The 18,702-nt window shown below is 43.2% G+C and overlaps 1 protein-coding gene across 1 annotated transcript; it reads right to left on the bottom strand.

Annotated features, from left to right (window-relative positions):
- Nucleotides 1-13,591: 13,591 nt before the first annotated feature.
- Nucleotides 13,592-17,261, bottom strand: lrrc4.2 (leucine rich repeat containing 4.2). The gene is made up of 2 exons (XM_075470970.1): nucleotides 16,015-17,261; nucleotides 13,592-15,876 (listed from the first exon to the last, which is right to left on the bottom strand). Exon 2 carries the CDS (start codon nucleotides 15,753-15,755, stop codon nucleotides 13,755-13,757), a length of 2,001 nt encoding a protein of 666 aa, XP_075327085.1. The 5' UTR covers nucleotides 15,756-15,876; nucleotides 16,015-17,261; the 3' UTR covers nucleotides 13,592-13,754.
- Between the last annotated feature and the right edge of the window lie 1,441 nt (nucleotides 17,262-18,702).

Genomic DNA, 18,702 nt, shown 5'->3' with positions numbered 1-18,702 from the left:
TAGAGGAGGGAGCCAAAATGAAAATAAGGACTAGTGGAAGACTAAAGCAATTAGCTCATTTGAGTTGACAGAGCGGAGCCGGAGTGTTTGGAAGTGATAAGGTAGAGAATGCGCTGCAAAGGCAGAGGGCAAAGCAACTGTATCTTCTCGTTCTCCTATTAATACCACTGACACACCATTAAACACCCTTTTTTTTCCAACATGGCCATTTCTAAGCAAATACATACACACATACACTGGCCTGAAGCACATTTGTTGGTGCTAATGGTCTGCGTAATTCAAACACAACAGAATTAGCTGAAATCAAAACACATTTATGCACCCCCATGTTTCTCAGCAGGTTATTTCCGAGCTAATAGTTTGAATTTGCGAGAACGATTTAATGGGGAAAGTTTTGTGTATTAAGACAAAGGCTTCTATTAAGAACACCCGATTATTCCCCATACATAACAAAACCTGCACTTGTAACCTCTAAGTGTTTGCTATACCTTTATGAATGTACTGGGCCCACAGGTCTGGTCATTTATGAAACATGCACAATTCCATTACTCATGCTTCCATTCCCACACAGTTTGAGTGACTGGTCTCATTATAAGAGCATGCACTGGCCAACTATTATGCATATAATTACATTTATTCATGGTACAGTGCTAATGGACATATGTACTATACAATATTGACAGGGCACATTCAGTGTTGCTGTGCATTTCCATCCATCCATCCATCCATCCATTATCTTCCGCTGGTCCGGGGATCGGGTCGCGGGGGCAGCAGCTTGAGCAAAGAGACCCAGACGTCCCTGTCCCCGGCCACTTCCTCCAGCTCTTCTGGGGGGACCCCGAGGCGTTCCCAGGCCAGCCGAGAGACATAGTCTCTCCAACGTGTCCTGGGTCTTCCCCGGGGCCTCCTCCCAGTGGGACGGGCCCGGAACACCTCACCGGGGAGGCGTCCAGGAGGCATTCTCACCAGATGCCCGAGCCACCTCATCTGACTCCTCTCGATGCGGAGGAGCAGCGGTTCTACTCCGAGCCCCTCCCGGATGACCGAGCTTCTCACCCTATCTCTAAGGGAGAGCCCAGCCACCCTGCGGAGGAAACTCATTTCGGCCGCTTGTATTCGCGATCTCGTTCTTTCGGTCACTACCCACAGCTCGTGACCATAGGTGAGGGTAGGAACATAGATTGACCGGTAAATCGAGAGCTTCGCCTTCTGGCTCAGCTCCTTCTTCACCACGACGGGCCGATGCAGAGCCCGCATCACTGCAGACGCCGCACCGATCCGTCTGTCAATCTCCTGTTCCATTCGTCCCTCACTCGTGAACAAGACCCCGAGATACTTGAACTCCTCCACTTGGGGAAGGATCTCATTCCCGACCCGGAGAGAGCATTCCACCCTTTTCCGGCCGAAGACCATGGTCTCAGATTTGGAGGTGCTGATGGTCATCCCAGCCGCTTCACACTCGGCTGCGAACCGCTCCAGTGAGAGCTGAAGGTCACGGCCTGACGACGCCAACAGAACCAAATCGTCCGCAAAAAGCAGAGACCCGACTCTGAGGTCGCCAAACCGGACCCCCTCAACGCCCTGGCTGCGCCTAGAAATTCTGTCCATAAAAATTATGAACAGAATCGGTGACAAAGGGCAGCCCTGACGGAGTCCAACCCTCACAGGAAACATGTCCGACTTACTGCCGGCAATGCGGACCAAACTCTGACACCGGTCATACAGGGACCGAACAGCCCATATCAAGGAGTCCGGCACTCCATACTCCCGGAGCACCCCCCACAAGAGTCCCCGAGGGACACGGTCGAACGCCTTCTCCAAGTCCACAAAACACATGTAGACCGGTTGGGCGAACTCCCATGCACCCTCCAGGATCCTGCGGAGGGTATAGAGCTGGTCCACTGTTCCACGGCCAGGACGAAAACCACACTGCACCTCCTGGATCCGAGATTCGACTATCCGGCGGATCCTCCTCTCCAGTACCCCCGAGGCCGGGTCTGTGCCCGTGGGGCTCGGTCGGGCACAGCCCGAAGAAACGACACGGGTCCCCCTTCCTACGGGCTCACCACCCGTGGGAGGGGCCATGGGGGTCGGGTGCAGTGTGAGCTGGGCGGCAGCCGAAGGCAGGGACCTTGGCGGTCTGATCCTCGGCTACTGAAGCTGGCTCTTGGGACGTGGAACGTCACCTCTCTGCTGGGGAAGGAGCCTGAGCTGGTGCGCGAGGCTGAGCGGTTCCGGCTAGATATAGTCGGACTCACCTCGACGCATGGCTTGGGCTCCGGAACCAGCCTCCTCGAGAGGGGTTGGACTCTCTTCCACTCTGGAGTTGCCCGCGGTGAGAGGCGTAGAGCAGGTGTGGGCATACTTATTGCCCCCCGGCTGTGCGCCTGTACATTGGGGTTCACCCCGGTAGACGAGAGGGTAGCCTCCCTCCGCCTTAGGGTGGGGGGACGGGTCCTGACTGTTGTTTGTGCTTATGCACCGAACGGCAGTTCAGAGTACCCACCCTTTTTGGAGTCCCTGGAGGAGGCACTGGAGAGTGCTCCTCCGGGAGACTCCCTCGTCCTGCTGGGGGACTTCAATGCTCACGTGGGCAATGACAGTGAGACCTGGAGGGGCGTGATTGGGAGGAACGGCCCCCCCGATCTGAATCAGAGTGGTGTTTTGTTGTTGGACTTCTGTGCTCGTCACGGATTGTCCATAACGAACACCATGTTCAGGCATAAGGGTGTCCATATGTGCACTTGGCACCAGGACACCCTAGGCCGCAGCTCGATGATCGACTTTGTAGTCGTATCGTCGGACTTGCGGCCGTATGTCCTGGACACTCGGGTGAAGAGAGGGGCGGAGCTGTCAACTGATCACCACCTGGTGGTGAGTTGGCTCCGCTGGTGGGGGAAGAAGCCGGTCAGACCTGGCAGGCCCAAACGTATTGTGAGGGTCTGCTGGGAACGGCTGGCGGAATCCCCTGTAAGGAGGAGTTTCAACTCCCACCTCCGGCAGAGCTTCAACCATGTCCCGGGGGAGGTGGGGGACATTGAGCCCGAATGGGCCATGTTCCGTGCCTCCATTGTTGAGGCGGCCGACCGGAGCTGTGGCCGCAAGGTGGTCGGTGCCTGTCGTGGCGGCAATCCCCGAACCCGCTGGTGGACCCCAGTGGTGAGGGAGGCCGTCAAGCTGAAGAAGGAGTCCTATCGGGCCTTTTTGGCCAGTGGGACTCTGGAAGCAGCTGATGGGTACCGACAGGCCAAGCGGAACGCAGCCTCGGCGGTTGCTGAGGCAAAAACTCGGGCTTGGGAGGAGTTCGGGGAGGCCATGGAGAACGATTTCCGGACGGCCTCGAGGAGATTCTGGTCCACCATCCGGCGGCTCAGGGGGGGGAAGCGGTGCACCGTCAACACCGTGTATGGTGAGGGCGGGGCTCTGCTGACTTCAACTAGGGACGTCGTGAGTCGGTGGGGGGAATACTTCGAGGGCCTCCTCAATCCTACCGACACGCCTTCCGATGAGGAAGCAGAGTTGGGGAGCTCGGACGTGGGACCTCCCATTTCTGGGGCTGAGGTTGCCGAGGTGGTCAAAAAACTCCTCGGTGGCAAGGCCCCGGGAGTGGATGAGGTCCGTCCTGAGTTCCTCAGGGCTCTGGATGTTGTGGGGCTGTCTTGGTTGACACGTCTCTGCAGCATCGCGTGGACATCGGGGGCAGTGCCTCTGGACTGGCAGATCGGGGTGGTGGTCCCCCTCTTTAAAAAGGGGGACCGGAGGGTGTGTTCCAACTATAGGGGGATCACACTCCTCAGCCTCCCTGGTAAGGTCTTTTCGGGGGTACTGGAGAGGAGGATCCGCCGGATAGTCGAATCTCGGCTGTGCATTTCCTTGTTTGTAAAACAAACGTTTTGCAGTTAACAAACTAATTACACAAATCTGTGATTCACATTTGCCTTACTTTTTATTTATATATTTCTGATTGCAATATATTTTAGCACCAAGTCCCTCATATTATTCAAACATGATCAGTTATCAGTGGTGCACATCCAAATGCAGCAACTCAAATTGTCTAACTACAAATTCCCTTGAACATGAGATGGGCAAGTCATCAGCTTGGTTAGTTTACTGAAATAGTTTTTAAAGGATTTGATGCAATACCCTGCTGCTACATTCCACATTCCTTCTGAAAGCGATAAAATGCTGCATTAAAAAGCCTGAATTTATCAGTGCAGTTGTTCTCTCTCTGATATGCAAGATCTCTCTTGCTTTTAAAGGATAAAATGATTCAGGTCATCTACTTACATTTGTATATCATAACCAATGTTTTAACAGATCGCAAGGCAAAGGTAGAATTTGGCCTCCGGATCTCAGAAAAGATGTGTCCATCAGCAGCTTATCACAGCAAGTGCCAGCATCTAGTGTTTGGACAAGTAAGCACACGTGACATTTAAAATGGTAATGATTCATGTTCGTAAAATGTAATCACAGTGAGAAAAGAACATGATAGTTAAAGTGGTTGCTCATCACCTACAAAACAGTTTCCATACAAAGCTTTTTGGGCAATTATGAGTTTGTCATTGTTAAGCTTTCCCGCCCATGGCTTTGCTTTAGTTCAAAGCAACAGGAGACAGCTGCCAGCTCAGCACAGAACATACAAAGATGGGAGCTATAAACTTAGTGAAGCATTAAGCACCTAAAGAGCCACATTTTATATATTGACTGCATATATACAAGAACTGATAGAGATTGAAAGTGAAGACAAAATTGAATTGCCTCTTGATTTTAATTCCTTATTTGTACTGCTAGAGATTTTGGCTGTTACTATTTCACAAAACTAAGGATCATGGCATGGCAACTTAACATATCAAGCACTCCATTTGGGTTGGCTCAAAATTATTGGCCGGAATAGAGTTAACATTGCTCTTTTTTTTTGGAATGACTCCACTATCTCCCTTGAGTGCGAAATAGCCTTAAGTTATCCATGATTCACAGGTCTATGATGCTGAATGTGAAATGCTATAAGTTTGAATATACAGTATTTCAAGCCTTAATTAAACAACATATCTGTTACATGATGTTCTATTCAAAGAACTGCCCGCCTCAAATGTTCAGTTTTTTCTGTAAGATCACAGTTCAGGACAAACGGTTCTGTCTGTGAGCAAAATTCCTGCTTTTCCTAAGAAAAAGATGCACCAGTTTCAGTTGGAAAGTCCCTAAAGTCTCAAGCTAAGTTTGATTCTTGGTTTTGGCTCAGTTTCTTTCAGAATTACAGTTTGGCGCTGTTGTTTGACACCCAGTGTTTTTTCTAAGGCTACATGTTCCACCCTTATGTTAGTCATTAGATGGTTAAGGGTTATTGCTTTCAACAAAGTTTGTTAAGAGGTACATTACTTCAAACAAATTTCTAATTAATTTATTTCCCATGGCATGAAGCAAAAGTGATTTCTTTTGTTAATTAAGTGAGTTTGTCTGTGTATCTGTTTGCCTGGTTGTTGTCATCAAGGCCAATTATAATCCCAGTGATGCCATTTATAGCCTGAACTTAAGCAAAAATTATTTTAAGTCTCTAACAGCCTGACAATTTTAACAACCCAATAGTGTCAAGCTTGTGCGAGATTCAATTCAAATATAGGTGTGCTGCAACTCTTATTAAATGAGTGCAGCTTAATGGGTTAATGGCCAAGGTTTCATATATCCTTTTTGAAGCATCTATGTCAGATTTACTCTATCAATAAAAACACTCACGTGCCCTAAGTGTTCGCATTGCTAACTGATAGCAGACAACAATCATCATTCTACAGTATTTACTTATCAAATTACATGGTTCCAAAGAATGCCGTAAAAAGGGTGGAAAACCGTCTAAACATGGGACTTGAGTTCAAGAGCAACATTGGGACAACTATATTTTACTTCCTTCATTTCATTCATTCATTCTTCGGTAATGCTTTCAGTCACTGCTGACTTAGCTTTTGACACTAAAAGCAGTTTTTTTAACTTTAGGATCATCGACTACAGTTTCCAACTAAATCTATTACATTGGATTCCCCAAACAATAAATACACCATTCTAATGTAGACCATGTCCCCTACTTTTACCATGGCAACACATGCTGCAACCAGAGGTGAATCAGAGATGAGGTCCCTCTAGGCTCACAGATAGGGCCAAATCCATTCCCATAAAATCATTTTAAAATATCCACACTTCTAGTATTCATAATTTGAATTGAAAAATGTTTCTGAAGAGAAAAAACCTCTTGCATTGGTCCATCCAGTTGCAATGTGAAGGGTTAATTAAAAAATATCAGTTTGTCATTCATTAAGAATAGACAATGGATAGAAAGTCAAATAATAGTGGGCAACACAATTGTCATTCAATGAGAAATTAATTTTATGTGGCCATAAAATTGAGTGATCATATCCATTCTACATGCATAGGCTATTTAAACATAAAATGTATAACAGGCTCGGCCTATGAGACAATGGATCACAAGCTACCTGTATACTTTTCAGTGGAAGTTTTAACCAAAGAATAGCTCTGAAGAATGGAAAACAACTGTTGTTCACAGTGCTGCCAGCAGTGACAGTGAGTGGGACTTTATTGCTAATTAATCAACTGTGGAGTACTCAAGCTTGACCTATGAGGCAAAGTTGAAGTTGATCACCAATAAGAGGACCCACACTGAGCTGCAGTAAATCAAGACTTGTTTAGTGTTACTCCACCAACTATGCATGGTACCCCTGGATGAAAGGGTCAAGCAAAGCCAAAAAGCTTTACTTCCAGGATGGTTTAACATTTGGTGATATCAATTTTCTGATATGAAAAGTTGAATCCAGTCAGCCTATTGACACCAGATCTCAAGTATCATCATCAAATGGCAAGGAATTTTGTAGGCTACAGTGCCAGTATTTCCTACAACCACTTTAATTCAGCCTGTGTTAAAGTTTATTTGGGGGAAGTTATTAATTTACCAAGATCTTGATCATAATCCATATTTGCCTATATAATGACTGTTTTTCCAAATAAAATGTGACCTGCATTTAATAGATTACTGTTCCAATCTAATATCAGTTATCTAATAATAGTCTCAATATTCAGTTGTGGTCACTGGTAATTGGTCCTTGGCTTGTGAGTGCTCTCTCATATTGTGACCTAGACATAACTAAGCTGATTTTGTACATTCAGCACAAAACTCACTTAGTATTTTGCATCCTGCCCCATTGTTTCCATTTGGCACTTGTGTGTATATGCAGCTCATGTCATGGTGTGGGTATTGGTATTTTTTCCCCGAACATGAGCTATTTCTTGTTTTGATAATTGCTTTTGCTCGCTCTAATGTTTCTAAATTGCACTGCCAGACCGTGTTCTTAACTTTAAGAGGTGGAATGGCTAATGGTGACTTTTGCTGTTGAAACAGAAATATGCTGTGAAAACCCCATGAAAGAGCAACAGCAGGGTTTGCTGTTTTATTTTCCCTGACATGGAAACATGGGTCTGAGAAGCAAGGTTTGGCTCAATGATTTGAGAGCTTTCAAAAAAGCCACCTTTTCATTACATTTAGTGGTGGATTGTGTTATTGGGTCAGTCAGAATTGAGTTAATTTTCCTTTTTTCTTTTTACAAATAGATATAATATAATGATCTGGGAGACAAAAAGTAAATTAAATGAATGTGATGAATAAATATATAATGAATGAATGAATATATAAATGTTTTCTGATAACTGAACAAAATTACACACACATGAGATGGTTAATATGTCTTAATTTCGAATTTTAGGTGTCAGTGCACAATTAGTCTATAAATCCTGAAAAACCCGAAATAAACGCCCCCACCGGAACTGTTTCAAGTAACAGCATATTGTCATCAAAGCTCTTCTTTGAATAAATTATTTAAAAAAAAAAGAAATTATATACTTTTTTTTTCTCTCACATCCCCCTCATCCATCCGCCACAGCATGAATTCAACAAATAACAGCCACTGAATAGAACCATTGAGATTTATTTGGAGTGGCTGTCCAACCAAGGTCCTCAAAGTAAATGTGAATACAGTACATTCTGCCAGGGTCACAGTAAGCTTTCTATTCACACAGCTCCATGTCTATCGCAATTTCCTCAACAGCCAATCACCATTGCAGTGAAATTCATAGATACCATGGCAACATTGAGGTCTCGAATGTTATTAGCAAAATAAAAAAAAAGAAAGAGACGGAAGTCAAGTGGAAAAAAAATGTCTACGCACTTGCCAAAAACTGTTGCAGAGTTGTGAAATCAACCATTTGATAAGCCTGTAAGCTCAAAAAGATTCTGTTTCGGAGACTTTTTACTTTATGCATTTCATAAAATCTAAAAAAAATTGTATCTTGAAAATGTATGCATAAAAACTAATGCACACCTTGTGTATGTCTTGGTTACCTGGTGGATTCATTCATCTTGCTTACTCTGAGAGAAGGGGACTGTTGTCTGTGTCAGTGAGTATGATGTGTTTGCAGTGTTTGAAAAACCGCTGCACTTGTGGTTACAGTAGTTTTGTGCTTTACTGAGCAATAAACATCTCCAAGTTCATACAGCTGCTTTAATTCTACTTTAGATCCTGTAGTTTTCAGTGGCTAAATATAAAAATGTGGACAACACAATCCAATACAACAACTCATCACATTGACATTGATTTCTCTGGCGACAGAAGAACCTCACCTTAATGTTCAATGTGCAAATTCCAAATCAACTTTAAGATAACTTTAGACTGACAATAAATGCAAATAAGGTCAAGTACAGTGATCTCCATCATTACATAACTAGTATGTTTAACTTTGGCAAATTCTAGCATGTTCGTCTATCAATATCAAGAATAGAGTGATTAAGTAAATTTTGTTTTCAGGTTTTTTTAAAGACTTGAAGTGAAGGTTGAATTTATTGTCTCTACAGGTTTAGAATACACAATTGATTATAGTTAAATAAACTACATTACATAGTTTCCACCCTTTGACTGCAGGGGAAAAAAAGATCTATCAACCGGTATGCATTCTTGTGTCTTGTGGCATCAATCATCATTTTGTTAATTTGTTTGTCCATCAGCATGTATTTATGCATGTGTTCTATTGTCCCATAATCATGAGCACGAGAGGTTAAAATAACATAGCAGCCGAGGATTTTTTCCAACATATACATATACACACACGTGACTAGACAAACAGAAGAAAAGATAGAGAGGGACACACTGACAGAGACAGAAACCTCCAGGAAGAACCTTAGGTTTCTGCCTGATCCAGAGAGCATTGTGGCCTAGATTACAGTGACATTGATATATACTGTACAGTACAGCACAGTAGTCTTAGTAGACTGTGCATCTGTGCTTCAAGGCAACATACTGGTATTTTACAACATCAACAGGACAATTGTTTTCATCTTATGCTGCAGTTTTTTTAGGGTGAAGTGTAAAAAATTATGTCTTAACCTTCAGTGAATCAGGCACTCGTGAGAGAATTGCCCTCCCTATTTTTTCCAAAACAAAAAATTCTTGAAAAATGTAAATGAAGCATAAAAAAAACTAAACAAAAAAGATGTGGAGATTTGTGCAATAACTAAAAACTAATGTCTGATTTGACCCTTTGATTCCAGCTTATGAAAATTGCTTCTCTTTATGTGTTTTCATATTTTACTGTTGCTATTGTTTAAGTTAGCACATATCTTCTCAATTTAGATAGACTTTCAAAAATGTGATAAGAGACCCAAGTCAGGTCCCACAATTGCAGTATGGTGAAAGCGTGCAGTCAGGTAGGCTGACTAATCAAGCATTGGGAGAGGCTGTTGCTCAGCTCAAAGTGTACTATGGATCATTTCTTGCAATTCCTTTGTGGGCAAAGAAAGGCATCAGTCACAGGATAAAGTGTGACAGAATTTCTGTGTCTTGACACCTGACCAACACATCTTAGTGCCTGAGACTTCATTAACATATAGGATCTAGAGGCTCGGGGACGTGTTCCAAACAAACCTTAACCTCACAGTATGCCAAAAATAGAGTCTTATCTCAGCCATATTCCTGTTGTTTCTCTACAGATCCTGGGGTGAGATAGGCTATATAGTCACAGCTAACCCATTCCTTTTTCTTATCAATTCCTGACATGAAAAGCTCTATCAAAGAAAAAAAAACGCAGCTGGGCATTTGGGTGTCATATCGAGGTTATTTCAGACAATGATTTTGAGACAATTAGTAAGTGATGAAGGAGGGTAATGGAAAGGAAAGACAATGTACAAGAAAAGATTTATTACAACCCTTCCAGTGTTGTCAGGGAAGTACTATTGTCTTGGTCCTTGTATTTGGTGGTGAACTCAGTGGCCATACGACTATTTACCCCAGCCTCTCATACTCAACAGGATAGTGTGGCACACTTAAATCAACTTCCTGGTTGATAGTTTTATGCTAACTTCTGACTTTCCTCTCCTATTGCTGTTAACACAAGAAAGGAAGTAGTTATCAGTGTTTGTATGTGGCTGGGTATAAGACACATTAAAGACTTCACAAACAACTAGTAGCCTCTTATGAAGCCAAGCATGACCAAACCCATGCTGTGCAGGAGAAATAACAGTGTGCTCTTTCTTTAACCCACACGTACAGCCAAGAACTTTATGCTTTGTCCAAGCAAAGTGCAGCCATGATATTTAGCTGGTGACTGAATATTCAGTTCTCATAATTCTTGATGAAAATGGGGAAATACTTGAGTTCGGACAGCTTGTAGAGACACCTGTATATAATGCCAGGGTGCTGCAAGAAAACACTAGCACCTCCTTATCCATCCTTTAAGAGTTGAAGAACCATTCAGAAATAGTTGGAAATATTTAATTTATGTCTGCAATTATGTACCTTAATTTAGTAATGATAAATGATACAGAAAGTAAAAGATAATTGCTCTCCATGTTTTGTTTCATTGCACCAGATGTATACTTACTGTGGTGCAAAAATGTTATTGAGAATGTGAGAGAAATTATACGACAGGTAGTGCCTATAACACATTATTAAAGGGATTTAAATTTTTTTTTTTCCAGTCGAGTTGTGTGAAGTATTCATGAGTAGACAGTTTCTTATCTGCATTTGAAATTAGGCAGAGGACTCTGAATTTGAAGAATCAAGGAAAATTTGTGACAGCCAAGCCGAGCTAACCGCTGTTCAGACCAGGGATATCATGAGAAGGAATTCTTGCTATCTAAAACAACTCAGACCTTACAAATTCCATAGCATTTTGAAAATGCTATATCTAATGCTATATGGATGTTCACACCATGACACTTTTGCATCAGATGATTATTTACATTTTTACTTTCCTCGACCCAAGAACAAATAAAAATCCACAATACAACCTTGTTGTCATGGCTCAGTGGGGATTAGTTTAGCTTGTCACTCAGGTTTCCCCCCTGATTTTCTAAACTGAGTGCTTTTTACTGCAGGTAAATCACTGAGTCAGCCCATGAGTACTTCACGCAAACTAATGTCAAAAATGAGAAAAATGCCTTCAGTGACTCTTCATTTAAGAACATGTGGAGCCTGAAGGTTCAAAATGAAGCTCTGGTATTCCTGTCAATTCAACATGCGCCATAATTACAACTTAGGGTCATACTTTAATTTCCTCTTTATATGAAAAATTTCTTTAGCAGGAGAAATCTGGTTCTGCAAAAAAATCCAAATGACCAGTAACCTTCAGGATCGGATAGCATCTGTCAAGATCAGTACAATATGAGGAACTGATGAGTGGTTGTATCATTAACAGCAGTATGACTCTGTAGGGAATGCTTCTCACTCATCGCAGGAGACAAGTCACACTTTGTTATGGTAGCTGGCCTTGTAGCTGAATGACGTCAAGATCATTCCAATTGTTCAGAGATATACTCACATACACAGCTTCTGCAAAATTAGTTATAATAGAGCACAAATTGCTTTTGTGTTGTTGGGTGACATATCTTTGTGACATATCAGGATTGTATGAAAGCAGAACTTGCTCTATGTTGTGACATATATCATGTTGACACTCCAATTTCTTTGAAATGAAAGACACAACTTTTTTTTTGCTTGATCAATATCTTCCATAAAGAACTAGAACTATAGATAAGTATGTAAGGAAAAGAAACCCACAAACTATGTAGAACTGTGGGATACATGTATTTCTCCCCTTCACAGTCACTGAGTAATCAATGTTAAGAACTAAGCTGAGGCATCAAAGACCAGCAGCCTATCTGACCTGCATAGAGCCCCACTGTGGGGTATAATGCAGCATTGTACACCAATTACTTAAAGACCCATTCATGCAGACACTAAGTAAATGCATAGGACCGTAAGATAGGGGTTTGGGGTTGGATACCATTAACATTACTGCCTCCAGCCTTAACAACTAAACAACTTACACAAAAATGTAAATATAGTGAAAAGAAAAAAAGAACAGCAGATACAAGTCTTTCTGATCAGAGAAATACAAATCAAAGTTTTCTTTTTTTTTATTTTTCATAGCCTTGTGTGTCTCTCCATAAAAATAGTGTCGCTAAAAATAAAGTGCTAAAAGAAAAAAAGAAACACAAAGTAATTTTTCAGTGTCGTCCATGGAAAAGCCCCAGTATCAGACATTCATTTGTTTGACTTCCATCCTGTCTTTTTCTCCAAAAGCAGAACGGTCAGCAAAGCTCTGTATCACTGCACCACATGTCTGTTCCTTTGAGAAATTAGCATCGGAATGAGCCCTTGGGGAGACAAGTCAGGCAACTGCTGTAATGCATTACTAAATTAGCCCTAAACACTACACAAGCCATTAAGAAGCATGTCAAAACCTAAGGGAAAAGAAAATAATAATACAAAAATGCAACCAATAACAGAACAACAAACTTGCAACAACTGTTATTAGCCTGCATTTCCACCTTTGTCAGCTGAGCCAGTGGGGAATAGTGTGCACACTAAATAAACACATTTAGATACGCTACAAAGGAAGCACTGGCACTGTCAAAGAAACACAGCTTAGCTCCAGCAAACAGAGGGTTAAACCTTAGCTGCAGAAATTCACCGCAGTCCAAAAGCATTTGGCTGATAGCTACTGAACAGCACAATCTATCTGTGCCATTTTGCTGCTATTGGACAAATGTTTGTATCTATCTAGATTTTGCTTGTGTGTCTTTTTGTGTTCCATAGTTTGGAAATAACATGTTATTGCATATAGTATTTTACACAGTAAAAACTGTAGCTTACATTTTGGACTGTATTTAGAAACTGGTGTCTTTATAAAGAGTAATTTCTTTTTTAATGTGTCCTAAATATGGCCAGGAACAAACTAATGTCTCTTTTCCTACAGTAGACAGTACCACCTTCTATTTAAATCAAAAACCAATTTATTATCTTTTTCTTGTTTAAATAAAGTCACCAGTTATTAGAAAATAATTTCAATTACTTTCTTTTCTAATATAATCTTCATGTTTCACTACTGCCTGACAGTAGTTTAATTTGTATTTATATATATATATGTGTGTATACATATATATATATATATATATATATTTGTATACACACACACACATATATATATATATACATATATATATACATATACACACAAAAAATTATATTTTTCATATTCATTTATATACTTATATATCAGCATGTACAAGAAAAAAGTCTGTTTTGTACTTTTGTACAAAAAGAATTACCATTTTGCTCTTTGTGCATTCTATTGCATGGACTGGTGAGCAGATAGAAGTGGAGAGGTTTAGGCAGAGTCAGAGAAAGATCCATTGGGAGCATTACTCAGATTTGGGTCTCCTGAACCTTTTCCTTGCCATGAGTAGTCTTTATGACGTAGGGATCAGCAATGGTGCTTATGTGGCTGTGATGCTGTCTGACAGAGCGATGAAGAGAGTTGTTCTGGGTCCAGTGGGCTCCGTAGCTCCCTTGTCTAGATGAGGAGGAAGAGGACACATACCCAGGTTTAAAGGTGTTGCTGTTGTGTTCCACTAAAGTTGGCAGTACCAACCCAGTGTCATCAGAACCACTAGATCCAGATGTCGGTGGTGGAACTGGAGGAACTTGCTCCTCCATCTGAATGATTTCTATGGTCCTAGCTGCTGCCACTGTACTCCTCTGTTGATGCCTCTTTCGCAGTTTATAGAAAGCTATCAACATGGCAGCTGCCAGTAAGGTAACAGCTACAAAACAGCCAATGATGATTTTGGTGGTTTTCATCACCTCATCCAGGCTGGCAGCTGGCCCACTAGGGACTCTGGCAGTGGGAACTGACACCTGCCTTGGAGTCTGAGTATTTTGGAACAGCACAGTAGGTGTAGAGATAAAGACGGGTTGAAAGACAGAGGGTGAAGCAGGGAGAGTAGGCTTGGGTTTAGGGGTCTCCTCTATTGTGGGCTCCAACACTTCCACTGTTACAGTCGTAAAGTAGGACAGATTAGAGGTGTTCAGTTCAGCGTTGCTAACGTTTAGGTAGGCTGAGGCATTGGAATTTCCTGCCATGTTGCTTACCATGCATGTGTAGACCCCTGTGTCTGATGGGAGGACATTGGAGAAGTTGAGTGTTCCATCATTAAGGACAGATATCCTTGGGTGAGCTGAGCCATGGGTCAATACAGTCCCATTGGGGAGAAGCCATCGAACTGAGCTCATGGCAGCTGTGCGGCACTTCAGTTCTGCGACCCTCGCTGCTGAAATGTTCAGATCTCTTGGTGCATCCAGTATGTATGGTGCTGAACATTGAAAAGTTGTCTGATCAATCTCCACCAAGTATTTGCCTCTAATGTGAGCTGGGGTGTAGCAACGTCCACAGCAGGTGGAATTTGTGGGAATGTATTCTCTGAGCCACCAGGAAAGCCAAACTACATCACAATCACAGCGCCAAGGATTGTGGTGTAGATGTAGCTCCACCAGGTACTGTAGAGGGGTGAAGAGATTATGGGGAAGGGATGATAGATTATTATGGGCTAAATTGAGCTCCACCAAAGCTGTGATGTCATCAAATGCATTCCTCTCAATGGTAGTAATGGCCGAATTCATAATCCACAGTTTACGTAAATTTTTTAGCCCTCGGAAAGCCCAAGGCTTCAGTTCAGGGAAAACATTCGCTGATATCTCCAATTCTTCCAATCCAACTAGAGGTGACAGATGAGGAAACTCCCTCAGATTACACATCCCCAAATTCAGATACTTCAGGTTATGAAGGCCCTCAAATGCCCCATCAGAAATGTACTCCAACTTCCTCAGCTCTCCCAGGTCCAATCTCATGAGTGAGGGGACACGGTTAAATGCATAAGAGGGAATGCTTTCAATAGGATTGTTTCTGAGCCACAATTCTCTCAACTTTGACAGATATTCAAATGCTCCACTGGGTATGACTGTCAGTCTGTTGTCAAACAGTTCCAGGGTATTGAGACTGGTCAGGCCATTAAAGGCCCCCACTTCTATCTGCCTGATAGCATTCCTGCCCAACTGGAGTACCTCAAGATGATGAAGGTGTCTGAAGGTATCTGCCTGAATGGTCTCTATGCTGTTTTCCATCAGGTTCAGGTACCTGGTGTTGCCTGGGATGTTTGGAGGAACTCTAATCAGGCCTCTGCGTGTACACACCACCTTGCCGAGCTGGTTAGTGCAAGAGCACACACCTGGACAGTTCTGTGGATTAGCTGAGCCGAACTCAGGGCCTGTGGACTGGCACATACTGAGAGCAGGCACCATGAGGGAGAGCACGGCGAGCAGGGCTGTGTTCCAGGTAGGCTGCACACTAACCTGGCCCAAAGGACTCATGGTGTGGAGGGCTCATTATTCTGCATGGTGGGGGGAGACGGCATACACCAAAGGACAGACCACCCTAGCCTGGCTGGAGCAATTCAAGGCTCCCAAGTTCCATCGACAGAGCAGGGAGATGCTGCATAAACATTTTTGTGTGAGGAAACAAAGGGAGAAAGAGAAAAGACACAGAATGAGAGAGATTAATACAAGAGGGGCACCAAAGGGAAAGCAGAGAACCAATATAAGATGTTGAGTAACAGTTAAAGTGACCTACCTCATTAGTTTGAAAGTGCTCCCTTTTTCCACGTTTCAACTGTTAAAAGAAATCGGCAGTCATTTATAATTCCTTTCCATGGAATAACATGACATAGATGCTTTCTTCTCTTTTCCTTTTGAAAAAGTGATGAGGCCCTCTATTAGCCAAGGGTACAAAATGGCTCCGAATATTAAAGACTAAGAGCAGCATATAAAACACTGACAGCCCTAGGTAAGGCCATAAAGTGGCAGGACCTAGATCCCTTCTGCCTCCACTAACTTCACCCCTATCAGGCTGCAGACTCCGAAAAGCAGCTCCACTGTGGATAAATCACAATGATCCATTACGCAGTAAATTGTAACAGAGGAGGAGAGAAGATGTGACTAACTGAAACTAAAGAAAAAAAAATCCACAGTTCTGTCAGCTCCTGGTATATGTGTTGGCTCGTCCGTTGGTTGCTTGTTTGGGTGAGAGACCTCCTTCGCTGTGACTTTGCCAAGGGCTTGTCGGTCGCTGATTAGCCCTGTTGTGACAGAGACTGAGAGACAGAAAAAGGCTAAAGAACTCCCGGCACAGTCATCCCCCTCTCCTCTCCTCCTCTGTGCTTTTCTTGCTTCTTCCTAATGTTGGGCTGGCCCTGGTCAGAGCAGCTGCAGGCTGCCGTGTGCACAGTTAGCAGTAATCCGTCTATTCCTCCTGCGGGGAGGGGGGTTGAGGGTGGTGGGAGAGATGGTGGCGCTGTGTGGGGGGTGAAGAAGGGGATACGCTGCACTGTCGGAGCTTCGCAAACGGCTGACGGAGAAGAGAGAGAGCACTCTTGTGCTCTCCTGCAATGAGAGAGAGGATGGAGGATGATGCTGGGAGGATGAGAGTGAAAGTGGGCTCCGTATCTGTATCCATAAAAAGAGAAAGGTGTTGAGGATTCTTCTCTCCGTTCGCTTTTTGTCCCCCGGACTGTCTCCTGCAGGGTTCTTCTGCTTGCTTGTTTGTCAGTATTTTCTCCAGGGCTGAGGTAGTAAGTTGTGGCAGTTAGCCATGTGTGTGGCTGTCAGACTTGCAGCTGGCTGGTGGACTACTGCAGTAGTCAGAGTAGAACAGAGAGAGAGGGAAAGAGAGAGCTTAAAAGAAAAGAGGAGAAAGGACCACTGACAGATCAAGAGCAAGAGAAAGTGCGCGAAGGAGAGCTTGCAAGAGAGAGATGGAAAGCCACGCGAGCACTCTAACAGACAGCCCACCGTCACAGAAACAGCAGGAGCAGCATAATAATCCTCATCTCCTCTTCTTGTTTATTCTACAATCTCTCTTTTTCTCCATGCCCCCCCCACCCCCCCACCCCTCCAATGTGTGTCGGTGTTGCAGGCAGCTAAGATGCTCGCTCTGCCCCCTCCCTTTGTCCTTCAGTAGGAACGTGAATGTACTGCTGACGCACTCCTCTCAGCTGCTCAGCCAGCCTCAGAGCAGTGCATTGGTTTGATGCAGTGTTCCTGTGTATTAACACATTCAACCTCCCCCTCCTCCCCTATTCCTCCCTTCACTGTCTTCACCTCTCTTTCACTCTGTCTTTCTCTCTGTTTCTCACATGTTCGGCCCCTCGCCTTTAATCTTCATTCATACTCTTACCTGTTCCTCCTCCCATCTTTCCTGCAGTCTAGACACTGTTTCTCCATAACCAACTGTTAAGATTAAAAAACCTCTTATTCCGATGTATTATACAGAGACAAAAGGTCAGACTTCAATTCCAACTTCAGAGTGGTTTTTCGTGGCCGGGCTTTTCCTCTCACCCTGTCTATTAAGCCCAGCAGTTCGCAAGAGCCTTCAGAGTATTTGCATCTTGTCGTTATTCTTTACACCCCTGTAAAGGTAGGACAATAAAGAACCATAAAAGACAAACACAGTTATTTGTTGCATAAGATTTTTCCTTTTTTTGTCAGACGTATTTAATTTGTTAAGTATGTAAGTGTTTGGGACAGTGTGGTTAGGTCAGGGGTTCTGTGACATCATAGAGTGCTGAAATGCTGACTCTGCTTCTCTGTGTCTGCTGGCCAGTCTTTTCTGCAAGGAGGAGAAAGATGAAATAGCTTGCACAGAGTTATCTCTTGGAAAGATGAGAGAAAGACAGAGATAGAGGGAAAGAGACTTACCAAGCGAGTGGAGGAAAGAGGTGGGGCTGGGCAGGAGGAGATATATCCCTGTCCTTGGTGAAATAGGGGAAAGGAGCCTATAGAAGGAAGAAAGAAATTAGATAAATAATAACAGAAAAGAAGAATGAGGGAGACAAAAGAGGGAACAAACTGCAAGGAAGTCTCTTCAGTGAAATGGCATAGAACGCTAGAGAGGAAGAGGGATGAGGATTAGAAGTGAGGAGAAGGAGAGAAGGGGAGTGTTGATAGTGTTGGATTAAGCATAATTTGAATGCAGAAAAGGAGTCTACTTCTCTGCCTTTGGTTAATGACCATATTCTCTCCCCCTCTTCCTCCTCCATCCTGCCACATATTGCAAATGAGGTTTGGATCCATAGAAAGAAAAAGAAACACTTAGCATACAAACAATAATAAATGTCCCTCTGTCATTTCCAATTTCATTTCAGTTTGTTAAAGTAAAAAGGACATGACATAAATTTTATAGTTCCCCATGTAAAGATGTTATTGAAAAATTCATGTTCCATGTCCGCATTGGATGGCTGAATGTGGCTGAAGTGATAATGAA

Source organism: Odontesthes bonariensis, chromosome 7, assembly GCF_027942865.1.
Source record: "Odontesthes bonariensis isolate fOdoBon6 chromosome 7, fOdoBon6.hap1, whole genome shotgun sequence".
Taxonomy (NCBI): domain Eukaryota; kingdom Metazoa; phylum Chordata; class Actinopteri; order Atheriniformes; family Atherinopsidae; genus Odontesthes; species Odontesthes bonariensis.
The sequence above is the reverse complement of the archived record's forward strand: the minus strand, read 5'-3'. Positions and strand labels throughout refer to the sequence as shown.